The following is a 14,339-nucleotide window of genomic DNA, read 5'->3' as shown; positions in this document are numbered from 1 at the left end:
GTGAGTTCAGTTCCAGGCTTGAAGGGTGACTAAGGGCTATAGTCTCAGAGGTTCTACCAGTCTCTACCCCACCAATAAGCCTGGCATCTTTATGATTTTGAGTTTTGTCCCACATTTTCACTCCTACTCTATCCAGGACCTCTATTCCGATCCCTTTCAAAGCAGTCAGTAGTGAGAGCTGGACACCGTCTAGTTATTCTGGTCTCAGGGTCATGGATGCTGAGGTTCTCGTGGTTCATTAGTCCTTTGGACTAATTATTCCCATGCATTTTGATTTTCCTTCATTCTTCTTTGCTCTGGATGGGGAGAGACCAATATGTGCACCTTAGATAACCGTTCACAGCTTTTAAGACCCCAGTCACTACTCACCAAAGTAGGATGTAGAACATTTTCTTTGTGGACTATGTTGTGCCTATTGACCAATAGGAGCTCTGGTGGCATAGTGCCTAAGGCACTTGACTGCTAACCAGAAGGCTGGCAGTTCAAACCCACCAGCCACTCCTCAGAAGGAAGATTGGACAATCTACTTCTGCAGTGATACTGCCTTGGAAACCCAAGGAGGGGTCGCTATGAGTCAGGTCCGACTCAACGGCACATAACAACAACACAACAACGTTGACCAAGATTATAATCCTGAGCCCCTAGGCCCACCAACTCATTCCCTCAAGCTATTTGATTTTGACTCAGAGGTTTCCATAATTTTGAGGCTTGTGTGTGTGTGTATGTGCTACATCTTGAAGTTTTGTTCATTTGCATAGATAAAGAATTCAGTGACCTCAAAATTGTTACGACTTAGATGGGGTACTAACCAGTTGCTGTTGAGCTGACTCTGACTCATGGGGATCCCATGCATATCAGAGTAAAATTCTCCATAGGTTTTCAACAGCTAAATTTTCAGAAGTAGATCGCCAATCCTCTCTTCTGACACACCTCTGGGTAGCCTCAAACCTCTAACTTTTCAGTTAGCAGTTGAGTGCATTAACTATTTGCACCTCCCACTGATTCCTGGTGGGGTGCTACTGACACCATTTTTTCTTCCTCGCTGGTTTGAGGCCATTCTGCAACTTGTTCTGAAAGATAGCAAGTCCCTTCCTTGCCCTGCTTCCCTGAAATCAGAAATTCTAAAATCCAGACATTAAATATCACCCAGATTTCCTGCTTCCTCATGCAGAAAGCAAGTCTTCTTTCAGATGTCTAAAGAGTTGGAAGACCTTGCTATGCTTATCATGTTTAACCCACAGTGACGGGTGACTGGCAGCATAACAGCTAAGCAACAGCCATTTGGCCAGGAGTTCAAACCCCAACACGATGAGACATAGCAGGATCACAGTTTGATTTGCTGTGACCATGAAGTCTGAATCGTCAAGTACAGAGGCGGAGGCAGAGGTGACAGCTGGTAGCCATTTTCATCAATAAAGTTGTGACGGTTGAGGTGTACAAGCAACCAGAGCCTGCTAATTTCATAGACTTTGAGCCAAGTGCTTAGTGTCAAAACCAGCTATGGTCAATGATGCAAATGGTTATGAAAGGACCCTTGTTGACAGCAAATCTCTCCCCACCAGACACTCTCCTGCTAGTGAGTTAGAAGCAGATTGGATCCTGATTTCCAGGAATAGATCCAGTTTGAAGAGAAGGAAGTCTTATCTTTTTATCTTTTATAATGCTGGTACCTTTTTTTAGATGTCATGTTTATTGAAGTATAATCTACATTTATGAAACCCAAACAGTTCTTTAAAATTTGACAAACACAGGTAACCACTTCTACAATCAAGAAAAAGAACATTTTCATCACCCTTAAACATTCTCTCTTGCCCTTTGTTGTCAATCCCTTCCCTACCCCTAATCCCTGTTGTTGTAATGTGCCGTTGAGTCGGACCCGACTCATAGTGACCCTGCCTTGGGTTTCTGAGGAGGTATCACTATGGAAGTAGATTGCCCAACCTTCCTTCCAAGGAGTGGCTGGTGGGTTTGAATCTCCAGCCTTCTAGTTAGCAGTCAAGTGCCTTAGGCACTATGCTACCACAGCTCCTTTTTGGAAGCAGACAGGGCATAAATAAAAAAGAAATGAATCCAACCTGAGGCTGATGAGGGCAAGAAGAGAATGGAGACAGATCCTACATGCTTAGAGGAAAGGGGAATTCAGTAGACAGTGGTGTTCTAGGGTAGGACAGAAACTGATTTCTGGGATAAGGGACAAAGTTCGACTGGGATAATGATGACAGAATTAAGTACTAGAGAATCAAAGTAGAAAACACTCTCATAGGCCTGAAATTTCTGGCCTTATTTGGTATCGTGGAGATGGCGGCCAGGATTTCTGAAGCAGCTACAGAAGGGAAAAAAAAAAAAAGTCAACAAGATTCTATTTAACAAAAGAATCCTACTTGCTCAGTGCTGCTTTTGGTGGCATTTGTTGGTCCGACCTCCCAGAAGTTCACTCTTTATGTTCTGATAAGATGGCTGCTGACCAGCTGTCACTCCGGCCAGAAATCACACTGGCTCCTTGGGAAATCTGCTGGCTCTCGTTAGCAGGGGAAGGCTGGGCTTTTGTGCGTCATTTGTATGTGCCTTCTCTGATAGGTATGGGTGGCACCCTTTGCTAGGACTATTATGAGAAAAAGTAATATTACCCAGCATATATCACCAGCCAGGAAATCTACAAAGACAGTGTCCCTCCTGGAAATGATGCCTGGGTCTCTCCTGGTCATCAAATTCCAGGCCAGAGCCTCCACCAGTTGCAGCACCTGATCTTGGATACCCTTAGAATAGGGTGAAAGAATAGGGAAAAGCCTGGATTTTTACCTCCTGTAATAAAGGAGAAAATAAGGTTTAATGATTTATTTATTTAAATAAATGAGGGCAGCACCATATAATATTAAGGAGTTCAGACTTCAGAGTAAAACTGAATTCAAATCCTGCCTCTGTCACTCTTTAGCTGTGTAACTTGTTGTTGTTGTTATTTGCCATCGAGTCGGCCCTGACTCATAGTGACCCCTCCTTGGGTTTCCGAGACAGTATCACTGTGGAAGTAGATTGCCCCATCTTCCTTCTGAGGAGTGGCTGGTGGGTTTGAACCATTAGCAGTCAAATTCCTTAGGCACTACGCTACCAGAGCTCCCATGTAACTTAGAGTAAGTCATTTAATTTCTCTGTGCTTCAGTTTCTTCTGCTGTGTAACAGAATACTAGAGATGTCTACATTTTATAGTTAGTCTAACTGCAAGATTAGCAGTTAGATGCCACCAGCCACTCTACAGGAGAAAAATGGAGCAATCCGTTTCTGTAAAGATCGACAGCTTTGGGAACCCTGTTGGGGCAGTTCTACTTGGTGCTTTTAGGCTCTTATGACTCAAAATTGACTCAACAGCAGTGGATTTTTTTTTTTTTTTTTGGTATGAGTATTAAATGGGTTAATTCTTATAAAGTGCTTGGAACAGAATGGTGGTGATGATTGTTGTTTTTCATCAAGTTGGCCCCCAACTCATGGTGACCCCATGCACAACAGAAGGAAACACTACCCAGTCCTACACCATCCTCATGATTGGCTGGGAATCAGACCATTATATTCTGTTGGTTTTCATTGGCTGATTTTCAGAAGTAGATCACCAGGACTTTCCTCTCAGTCCATCTTAGTCTAGAAGCACTGCTGAAGCCTGTTGCTGTTATGTGCCATGGAGTCGAACCCAACTCATAGCGACCCCTTCATGGGTTTCCGAGGCAGTATCACTAGTGCCTAAGGCACTTGACTGCTAACCAGAAAGCTTAGCTGGTGGTTCAAACCCATTAGCCACTCCTCGGAAGGAAGGTTGGGCAGTCTATTTCCGTAGTGATACCACCTCGGAAACCCAAGAAGGGGTCGCTGTGAGTCGGGTTTGACTTGACGGCACATAACAACAACAACATCACTAAGGAAGTAGATTGCCCAACCTTCCTTCCCAGGAGTGGCTGGTGGGTTTGAACCGCCACCCTGCTGGTTTGCAGTCAAGTGCTTCAGGCACTATGCTACCAGAGATCCTTGCTGAAGCCTACTTAGCATAATAGATAAGCAGTAGCAGTGCATGAGACACATTGAAGGGGAGTCAAAACCTAGGTCTCCAACATGGAATGTGAGCGTTCAATGACTGAACCACCGCTGCCTTCTAGGGAACATAATAATCACTACATTTGTGTTTGTTAAATAAAAAAATAATGGACCTTTCCCTATCTCCTCTTCCTCATTTTTCTCCCCCAACCCCCAGCCAAATCAAGCTGAATACACACACTTGATCTTTCTCTTCTCTTTCTTCTAGTAAGGTCAATGTTTAACATCTATAACCACCCCCCCTTAACTTCTTCAGGTTGCTTTCACTTCTTTGATCTCTGTTTATTTTTACTCTTTATTATTAGAATGCAAGCTCCATGAGGGTAGGGACGATGTCTCTTAAGCGTACTCTGAGGCAGCAGTATTCCTCACCATGGGAATGTTTAGGCTAGGTGTTGGAAGGTGATACGCAAGGTAGGGAGTCAGCAAGAAGGGTGAGAGGCTTAAACAAAAAATCCATTTAGGAAAATAAGAAAGAAGAAAGGTCAGGGATCCCAAATATTCTAATAGGGTACCTCTGGAAGTACTGCTGGCAGAATTAGAAATAGCCAGAGCCAGAAGGAAGGTACAAGAATAAAAGAACAAGGTCTAGATCACAGGCCAGGGAAAAAGAGTTGGAGACAGAATTAGGATTGACTTGGGTCAGAGGAGCTCTGGTGGTGTAGTGCCTAAGGCATTTATTTGACTGCTAACCAGAAGGCTGGTGGTTCAAACCCACCAGCCACTCCTCAGAAGGAAAGTTGGGCAATCTACTTCTGTAGTGATACTGCCTCGGAAACCCAAGGAGGGTTCGCTATGAGTCAGATGTGACTCAATGTCAGCATGTTGCATTGTGTTGTGTTTGTCTTGCCTCAGAGCCTGAAGACTATCTCCTTCAGGGGAGGAGGGACCCTGCTGGCAGTATGCTTCTAATGAAAGCCAAAGGATCCAGTTGCCAAGAACCTACCTTCTCTAGATACCTAAGGTTGCCTGAAGATGTCCCAACCTAAGCCTTGAGGATAATGGAGAATGAAAGAATGAGACAGGACAGCCTGGAAAATCCCTTCAGTATTTTTCTACCCAAAATAGATGTTTATCAGCATGAACTAAGCTGATTGGAGTATGAAAAAACTACAACTGTGATATTCCTCAACTGAATATAGTGTGTTAACTGCCTTTTACAACTCTGACAGTGTGATGAAATATGGCTGTCCATCCACAATGGTCTGTCAAAAGGGCTGCAAGACAAAAGGAAGAGAAAGACACTTCTGAGGGGCAGAGATGTAGAAGAAGGAGCAGCCTCCTATAAGAGACCTCACCCCTCTGTTACCCTCCTTGGTGGTGACAACTAACAAAGCAGTAGGAAAGCCATCCAGTGGTTGTCAAACCCAGAGCCCTGGTCTGGTGCACTTGCAACCTTCATCCCACAGTTTCCCTTGGTGGCTATGACCAGTGAGACAGTGGTTACCTGAATTACCCAACATTACTCAGCTAGAAGGGACAGTTATTAAATCTCCTGTTCCCTTTCTCAACCACACTGTCTTAAATCTTAAAAATCAGCCCAAATCCATTGGTGACAGTCATCACCTCAGGGCCTCAAATCATAAGAAAGGTGGGGGCTTCTTATTGGAAAATTGTATTGCTCAGTTTGGTAATTCATTTAGGTGTGGAAGCATGACCTTAAGATTTCCATGCACAGGGCAACTTTCAGACCAAAGCAATGATCTGAATCCCACCCTTGCTGGGGGTACCCAGAGAAGTATTCAATTTCAAGACTGCAATGAGTTAAGAGACCACAAAGGTGTGTTCATTAGAGGCTTAGGATGAGTGTCCAGTATTCATTGGCATTCCAGAGAAGTTTCCAGAACTGGACAAGATCAGCTAATTTGGACCCTCTTCTCACCACTCTGACTTTTGTTTGTTTGTTTGTTTCTACAAGTGACAGCTGACTAAATTCAGGGACGGCCTTGAAGGAAACTTGTAAGATGATTTCACAGAAGGGCAGAGAGTAGAGACCAGCTACCCCCTCTTCCCACTTACACTTTTTTCATCAGGGAGACTGGGTCAGTTGCAGCTCTCTGCAACAACTGCTTGTCTTCAACCCGTGCTCTTGGGGCAGACTCTGACAGGTTTCTATCTGATTTATCCTAAGACTTATGGAAGTTTAGCTTCTCAGGAGAATCTGTGATCCAGACATTGATACTTAGACCTCAAGTATGTCTAAGTATCATTCATACTCTGATGAATTAGAATATGAACTAGAACATTCATGAGGGGGAGGGCCACAGTGGGCCAGAAGTCAAAATTCCAGTTTCTGGTCTCAGTCCTCCATTAATTAATATCACTAAACCTTAGTATTGTACAATGAGAGAATTGGATGATATCAGTAGTTTTCAGACATTTGAAAAATATTATTCTCTCCTTTTTTTTTTTTTCCAGCAGTTTGAAGGTGTCTGAATTTGTGCTTGAAGAAAATTTATGAGTTTTGAAATATGGTTTTTAATAGAAATGCTGGCATTTTATGAAAAGTGAGAATGAGTTGCTCTGGATTTCGCAGTTGTTGTTAGACACCATTGAGTTGATTCCAAATGATAGTGAGCTCATGTGACAGAGCAGACTGCTTCATAGGGTTTCCCAGGCATAGTCACTATGAATCAGAATCAACTCCACAGCAATGGTTTTCTCAGTCTTTACAGGAACAGATTGCTAGCTCTTTCTCCTGCCGAGCCAATGGTGGGTTCGAATTACCAACCTTTCAATTAGTAGGTAAATGCTTAATCATTGCACCACCAGGGCTCCTGGATTTTTTTTTTTTTTTTAAGTTTATTTTTGTTGTTGTTGAGAATATATACAGCAGAACATAGATCAATTCAACAATATCTACATGTTCAATTCAGTGACTTCATGGGATACTTTTAGTGTAAGATTGAAAGTTGATCTCAGGGCAGTAGTTCCAGGTGTTCATCCAGTCTCCATGGCTCCAGAAAGACTGGATTCCATGAGCATTTGAAATTCAGTTCTACATTTTCCCCTTTTTGATCAGGATTTTTCTATAGAATCTTTGATCAACATACTCAGTAATGGTAGCCAGGCATCATCCAGTTCTTCTGGTCTCATGGCTAAGTTGTTCATGGGGCAATTAGCCACCCATCCCATATCTTCTTCTTATTCCTGACTCTCCTTCATCCTCTGTTGCTTTAGGTGACTAGAGACCAATTGTTGTGCTTTGGATGGCCCTTTCCAAGCTTTTAAGACCCTCAGCACTATGCAACAATCTAAGGGGTAGAACAGAAGTACTAAACATGTTATTAGGCCAAGTAACTAGGATTTTCCATGAAACTATGACTCTCGACCTCTAAACCAAGGAACCAAATCCCATGAGGTATTTGGTTGTACATAAGCAACCTCAACAACTACTCTTTTGTTGTTGTTATAAGTCTATCTATCACACAACTTTTGCCAATTCAATTTTTTATAAGTGTACAACTTACTGACAGCAATTGCATTAATTGGCTATGCAAACTTACCCTTAATCAATGAGAGTTTTCCATCACTGTAAACTGAAACTCAGTACTCCATAAGCAATCCATGAGCAATCACTCCCCCTTTCCCCTCCCTCTCACCCTTGGTAACCACTAATGAACTTTAGCTATAATGTGTATTATATAATAAAACGTTTGCCTGTTCTTCTCCTTTTATATAAGCAAGGTCACATAATGTTTGCGCTTTTGTGATTGACTAATTTCACATAATATCTTTAAGCTTCATTCATGTAGCGTGTATCAAGACTTCATTTCTCTTTCTGGCTGAGTAGCATTCCATTGTACATATGTCCCATGTTTTGTTTCTTCATTCATTCATTGATGAGCACTTACATGGTTTCCACCTTTTGGCTATTGTGAATAGTGTTGCAATGAACACTGGTGTACAAGTATCGGTTTGAGTCTCTGCTTTCAAGTCTTTTGGGTATATACCTAGGAATGGAATTGCTCATATAATAGTTCTATTTTTAGTTTTTTGAGAAACCATCACACTGTTTCCCACAATGGGTCCACTAGTTTACATTCCCACCAGCAGTGGATAAAGGTTCCAATTTCCTCACCAACATTTTTTTTTTTCCTTTTTTTTTTTTTTGTCATCTTAGTCATTCTGGAGGTAGTGGAATAGTCCCTCATTATGGTTTTGATTTGCATCTCTTGGATACTAATGACGTTGAGCATCTTTTCACAGGGCTCCTAGATTTTGCAGATGAGTTAACAGTTAGTTATCTACCAGGTTTGCACAACTGCCCAGCATAGGCAGGGAGATGCTGGGACTTAATTTAGTGCTGCTGTAATAGAAATACCACAAATGGTTGGCGTTCACAAACAATTTTCTTACAGTTTAGGAGACTGGGAGTCTCCTAAATTCAGGGTGACAACTATAGGGGAAGGCTTTCTCTGTCAGCTCTGGAAAAAGGTCCTTATCTCTTTTTAGCTTCTGCTCCTGGATGATTTTCAGGAGGCTTGGCATGTGTCTTCCCCCATCTCTGCTTCTCTGCTTGCTTGTTAATCTCTTTTGTATCTCAGTAGAGATTGATTTAAGACATCCTACACTGCTCCCATCTCATTAACATAGCAAAGACAACCCATTCCAAAATGGGATTATAACTACAGGCATAGAAGTTAGGATTTAAAAGACATTTTGGGGGGACACAATTCAATCCATAACAAAATCCTTTGGAATCTACCATTCAGTCTATATTTTAAAGACACAGAGACTGGTAGCTTTACCTTGGGGGCAAAGTGGTTGTTAGGAAGTGGGAGCAAAAGAGAAGGAAAAGTACATTGGACAGTGGTTTCTTGGACTTGAGGAAACTTCATGGTAGACTCAGTAAGTATTTTGGTTACCTCTGTGCTGCTTTAACAGAAAATACCACAAATGGGATGGCTTTCACAAACAGGAGTTTATTCTCTTACAGTTTAGAGGCTTTAACTCTGAGTTCAAAGTGCCAGACTCTAGGGACTGGGTGAAAGCCCCTCAACTTTTGGCTTCAGCTCTGCTTCCTGCTCCCAGCCCACTGAAGCTGGAGGCTTTTCTTCACTCAGACAGCTGCTGGTTGCCGAGGCTGCCAAGCCCAAGGTTGACAAATAAAAAGGCACAGTCCCAATGTTACCAAACAACACGGCAGGCCACTAATTCAAGTCCAGATGAAGTCCCAAGATCAGCAGAGCATGGCAGGCTGCTGAACAATGAGTCAGCTACATACAGGGTTCAAGCATGCCATAAGCTAGAGACCATTCCCAAAGCTGCTGCTTATATATGGAAGCAGACAATACCCCTAAAGCAGCTACTCAGCTGTTTGTGGTAGATTCCACCATGGAGTTGATTGCCAGTCTTATGGGGAATACTTACCACCAGCTGCCCAGCCACTCAACCAGGCCCAGCCAAGTTGACACACAACCTTAACTACCACAGTAAGTAAGAAACTTTTCATTTTCCAAGGAGAATTCAAGAGAAGGGTGCCAAATGTTACTGTTCCATGGCATGCTGTTGTGTGCTCTTGAATTGATTCCAACATATAGTTACCCCATGTGACAAAGTAGAACTGCCCCATAGAGTTCCTTGGCTATAATCTTTATGAAAGCAAATTGACAGGTCTTTCTCCCTCAGAGCCATTAGATGAGTTCAAACCTCAAACCTTTAGATTAACAGATGAGCACTTAACCATTGCACAACCAGGGTTTTGCCAGTCTTTGACATAAATCCATTGTTGTCAAATTATTCCAACTCATAGCAACCCTATAGGACAGAGTAGAACTGCCCCATAGGGTTTCCAAGGCAGTAAATCTTTACAGAAGCAGACTGCCACATCTTTCTTCTGTGGAGCCACTGATAGGTTTGAACTGCTGACTTTTCTTAGCAGCCAAACACTTAACCACTGCACCAGCAGGGCTCCTGTTTGTGGCATAGACTACTTTTTTAACTAGCAGAATTCACAGATATATGGTCTTCCAGTTATAATTGGCATGCAGATGAGTTTTTTTTTTTTTTGGCCAGGCAAACTTAAGAAGAAAATTTGTATCTGAATGTCTTTAAGTGGAGTGTGCATTCTTCAGTTCACCATAAACCCCACCGTTCTCCACTGTACACATTTGTTACCTTTGTGGCCCCAAAGACATTTAAGTTTGGATCTTCTGCTTTGGTATATCTTTTAATTTTTTTTTCACCCCTCTGGCAGTCAAATGCTTTTCCATTTATTTTAAAATAGACCAGCGAAGACTTTGCTCTGTCTTCCTGGAAAACAAGAATGACTCTTACAGCTCAGTCTTTGGAAGGACTCGATTCCTGCAGAGAGCTCCATTCCCAGTGTTACTGAGGAAAGGTGACCCATGTATTGCCACAGCTGCACATACTCCAAGTTTGGTATTATCTTCTTTTTTTTTAATAGTATCTCATTTTATTTTGGTGAAAATATGTACAACAAAACCTGTTTTCTATACATCATAATAATTGACATTCTTCACAATATGTCAACATTCTAGTTATTTCTTTTCTAGTAGTAGAAAAGAATAACTAGAATGTTGACACATTGTGAAGAATGTAACTGGCATTGATTTAAACTCCCTGCCCCTGAACCTTCTCAACTTCATTATTTCCTGCTATTCAAGCACATAATTTTAGTTTCTCAGCCCTGTCACTGATTTACTCGTTTAAAATAAGTCACCTTATCTCATCTTTCCTTTTTCCTCCATTTCTCAGTTTCTTCCATCCTCCTGTTGAGTAATTAAATTGCAAGAGACAAGCCAGGTGATCCCAGCTCTCAGTAAGACATACTTCAAAATATTTTGACAGTTTCAGATCTTGCTTTAAACTCAATGGTTTGATAACCTCCTTCTTACTTAAGTTTTTCTCTTTACTCTGACCCAAATCCTCCTTTCCTGCTCTTCAGACAGAGCTGGGTGATGGAGGAGTAGACTTCATCTAAGTTTTATTAAGAATATTCTGTAAGTTTCTGTTTGGTTTTTATACTTCAAATAAGTCTTAAAAATCAATATTTTGATGACTGAAGTGTAAATGAATAAGAAACATGGAATATATTTTTCTCTTCAATTACATGAACAGAAATTCTATGGGTTTTTATTGGAAACCCAGGAAAAGTTACTAGGGCGTTGGCTAAGCTCCAAGTAAAGACGTTGATGCTTTTTCTCACTCTGGTCTTAGACATGACACCTTCCTAAGGAGACTCTCAACCCAAAATGGGCTTTATTATTATTATTATGGTAAAATATATCTAATAAAGCATTTGCCATTTCAATATTTTTATATGTATAATTTAGTGACATTAATTACATTCACCACGTTGTACAAGGATCTCTGGTAGCATAGTGCCTAAGGCACTTGACTGTTAACCAGAAGGCTGGAGGTTCAAACCCACCAGCCACTCCTCAGAAGGAAGGTTGGGCAATCTACTTCCATAGTGATACTGCCTCAGAAACCCAAGGAGGGGTCACTATGAGTCGGGGCTGACTCGACAGCACATAACAACACCACCACCACATTGTACAACAATTACCACCATCCATTCCCAATTTTTTCATTACCCTTAACAAAAAGTCAGTGCTCTTAAGCAATAACTCCCCCTAAAGGGGCTTTTGTGGTTCTATTTGACATTGATTGTACTTTTACTCCTCTGAGTTCCTATTAAACTGCTATTGCTGGTTTTTAAACTGAAGGCCCCAAAGTACGTGCAGACAAGAGCTTGCAACCTCAGCTCTGCACATGGACAATACCAGTTGGCCTTTCATCAATGGTAGCTCTTGGTGCTGCTGAGTTGCACCAGAGAACAAGATTTAAATTTATTTGCAGGGATCCTCTTTCATAATAAGAGAACAGAGTGATGTTTTTCTCTCTGAAGGGGGTTCCTCTTTTAATGTCAATTCTTGACTTTCATGTTGCTTATCACAGTATTACAAGTGAGCTTGGGTCAGTGTTTCAGAATCTCTAAGGGAGGGGAAAATGGGCCTGGTGCTCTAGCTGGAGGAGTTCAGCAATCAAGAGAAGGCAAAGAGGGGAGAAATCAGCTAATGGATTCCTAAAGGGCTGTGACGATTTTTCTTGCTTATTGCTTTTCTTTTTTTCTCCCCAGTATTGTTGTTTCATTGTTAGGTCATAAAGTTTTTTTGTGTGTAATAATAAAAATGTAATAATGATCCATTTAAAATTTTCTCTTTATCCTTTTGGTATTTATAGCAATAATAACAACAACAGCAGATGGTTTTATCCAACACCGATAGCTCAAAGAATTACATTTCTTCTGCACCAGAAATATTTATGTCTAAGGGACCAAACTAATAATTTAGAATCAAAGCATACTCTTCCCATAACACATACCACAAAAACAATTGATTTATAAATTTCTTTTTCTACACTCCATCTCTGCCATATATTTTTCTGTTATAACGTCAACATTGTACATTTTGTGCATATTGCACATTATGTCAAAATTGCCACATTTGTAGATTTTTATTGTTGTTGCTTATATTTTGGTTTGTACACTTCTTAATGATCTAAAATAAGTATGGCAGATAATTGCAGTCTCTTTCATACTCTAGTTAATTGGAAGTGACTATTGGAAGCTGTGATTATCAACCCTGGATGCACATTAAAATCAACTGGGGAGCTTTTAAAAATTGATGTCCACCCCCATAGTAAGTCAATTTCAAAATCTCTTAGGACTGGGCTCAGGCATGTTTAAATTTTCCCCGGTGATTCTAACGAACAGCCAGGATTAACAATCATTGCTATGGAGAGAGGATCTCCAATTTCAACGTGGATCACCTGGTTGTTGTTGGGTGCCATAGAATCATTTAGACATGGGACAGAGTAGAACTGTCCCAAAGGGTGTTCTTGACAGTCATCATTACCAAAGCAGACCACCAAGTCTTTCTCCTGTGAAGCATCTGGGTGGGTTCAAACAGCCAGTTTTTCACTAAGTAGCCCATTGTTTAATGGCTTGTGCCGCCAGGGCTCCTTGGTGGCTTTAAAGAACAGAAATTCATTTTCTCATAATTCTGGAGGCTACAAGACCGAATCCAAGGTGTTGGCTCTAGGGTAAGGTCTTTCTTTGTCTCTTTCAGCTTCTAGTAGCTGCAGCCAGTTCTTAGGGTTTCTGGGCTTGTAGATGCATCTGCTTCCGTCTTCACTTGGCGTCTTCCCTCTCTGTGTGTGTCTCACTCTTGGTCTATTTTCCCTTTTTGTAAGAGAATTTCAGAAGGGATTAGGTTTAGGACTCACCCCACTCTGATATGACCTTATTAACATAGCAAAAGAAAAACGCTATTTCCAAACAAGGTTGCATCCACAGGTACAGGGATTAAGAATTCAATCTATCTTTTTAGGTGCTACAATGCAATCCAGAACAGACCTCTAAATTCTTGTTTGTTTTCTTTCAGTTCTGAGGGACTCTATAGATCATAAAAGCAATCTACAATCAGAATCCAACATTGGCCATGCAGAGACTTCAGGCAACTCTCTTGCTGTCGCTGAGAAAAATAGGTGAGTCTTATCCATATAAGTCCCCAGTCTTAAAATCAGGTACTCTGTTCCAACAGGCAGAGAAACAAAAGTGTTTCTACCCATTTGTTATTTTGGTGAGTTGGAGAGAGTGGAGATTAAAAAATGTTTCCCATCTTATTCTCCCATGTCAAAGGTCACTACTATTCTGTACAAAAATCTTTATTCTACAGCCAATCAGAATAGAATCCTGCTCATTAGATTCTCTTCATTTGCCTTCATTAGGTTAAAGCAATGATTCACAACCTGGTGGATGGGGGAGTATTATTTGCAATGTCTAGAGACATTTTTGCTTTTTACAACTTTGAGTTGTTTTTGCCACTGGAATCTATTGGATAGAGGGGCCAGGGATGCTGTTAAGAATCCTACAAGGCAAAGCAGAGCTCCCCACAAAAAAGAATTATCCAGTCCCAAATGTCAATAATGCCAACGTTAAGAAACCTTGAATTTAAGCTAAAGAAAACCAGTTGCTGTTGATGAATGGATAAACAATGTGGTATACAATGGAATATATTTGACCATAAAAAGGAATGAAATGCTGATATATACTACAGTGTGGCTGAGCCTTGGAAACTTTATGCTAAGGGAAAGAAGCCAAACACAAAAGGCCGTATTTTGTAAGATTCCATTTTTATGGAGTATCCAGATTAGGCAAATCCATGGAGATAGAAAGCAGATCAGTTGCTGTCACAGGCTGTGGGGAGGAGGAATGGGGCGGTGACTGCTTA

At 41.2% G+C, this 14,339-nt stretch overlaps 1 protein-coding gene across 1 annotated transcript in view; it reads left to right on the top strand.

The window, feature by feature from the left end:
* Positions 1-14,339, top strand: part of MYO3B (myosin IIIB) — a 517,685-nt gene that overhangs the window by 349,618 nt on the left and 153,728 nt on the right. Inside the window, exons 29-30 of the mRNA XM_007944671.2 lie at positions 5,756-5,857; positions 13,491-13,593. Of these exons, the coding sequence (XP_007942862.2) occupies positions 5,756-5,857; positions 13,491-13,593 (205 nt within the window). The remainder of the gene's footprint in view (positions 1-5,755; positions 5,858-13,490; positions 13,594-14,339) is intronic.

Source organism: Orycteropus afer, unplaced genomic scaffold, assembly GCF_000298275.1.
Source record: "Orycteropus afer afer isolate SDZICR_OR568_19922 unplaced genomic scaffold, OryAfe1.0 scaffold00001, whole genome shotgun sequence".
In the NCBI taxonomy this organism is placed as follows: Eukaryota; Metazoa; Chordata; class Mammalia; order Tubulidentata; family Orycteropodidae; genus Orycteropus; species Orycteropus afer.
The sequence above is the reverse complement of the archived record's forward strand: the minus strand, read 5'-3'. Positions and strand labels throughout refer to the sequence as shown.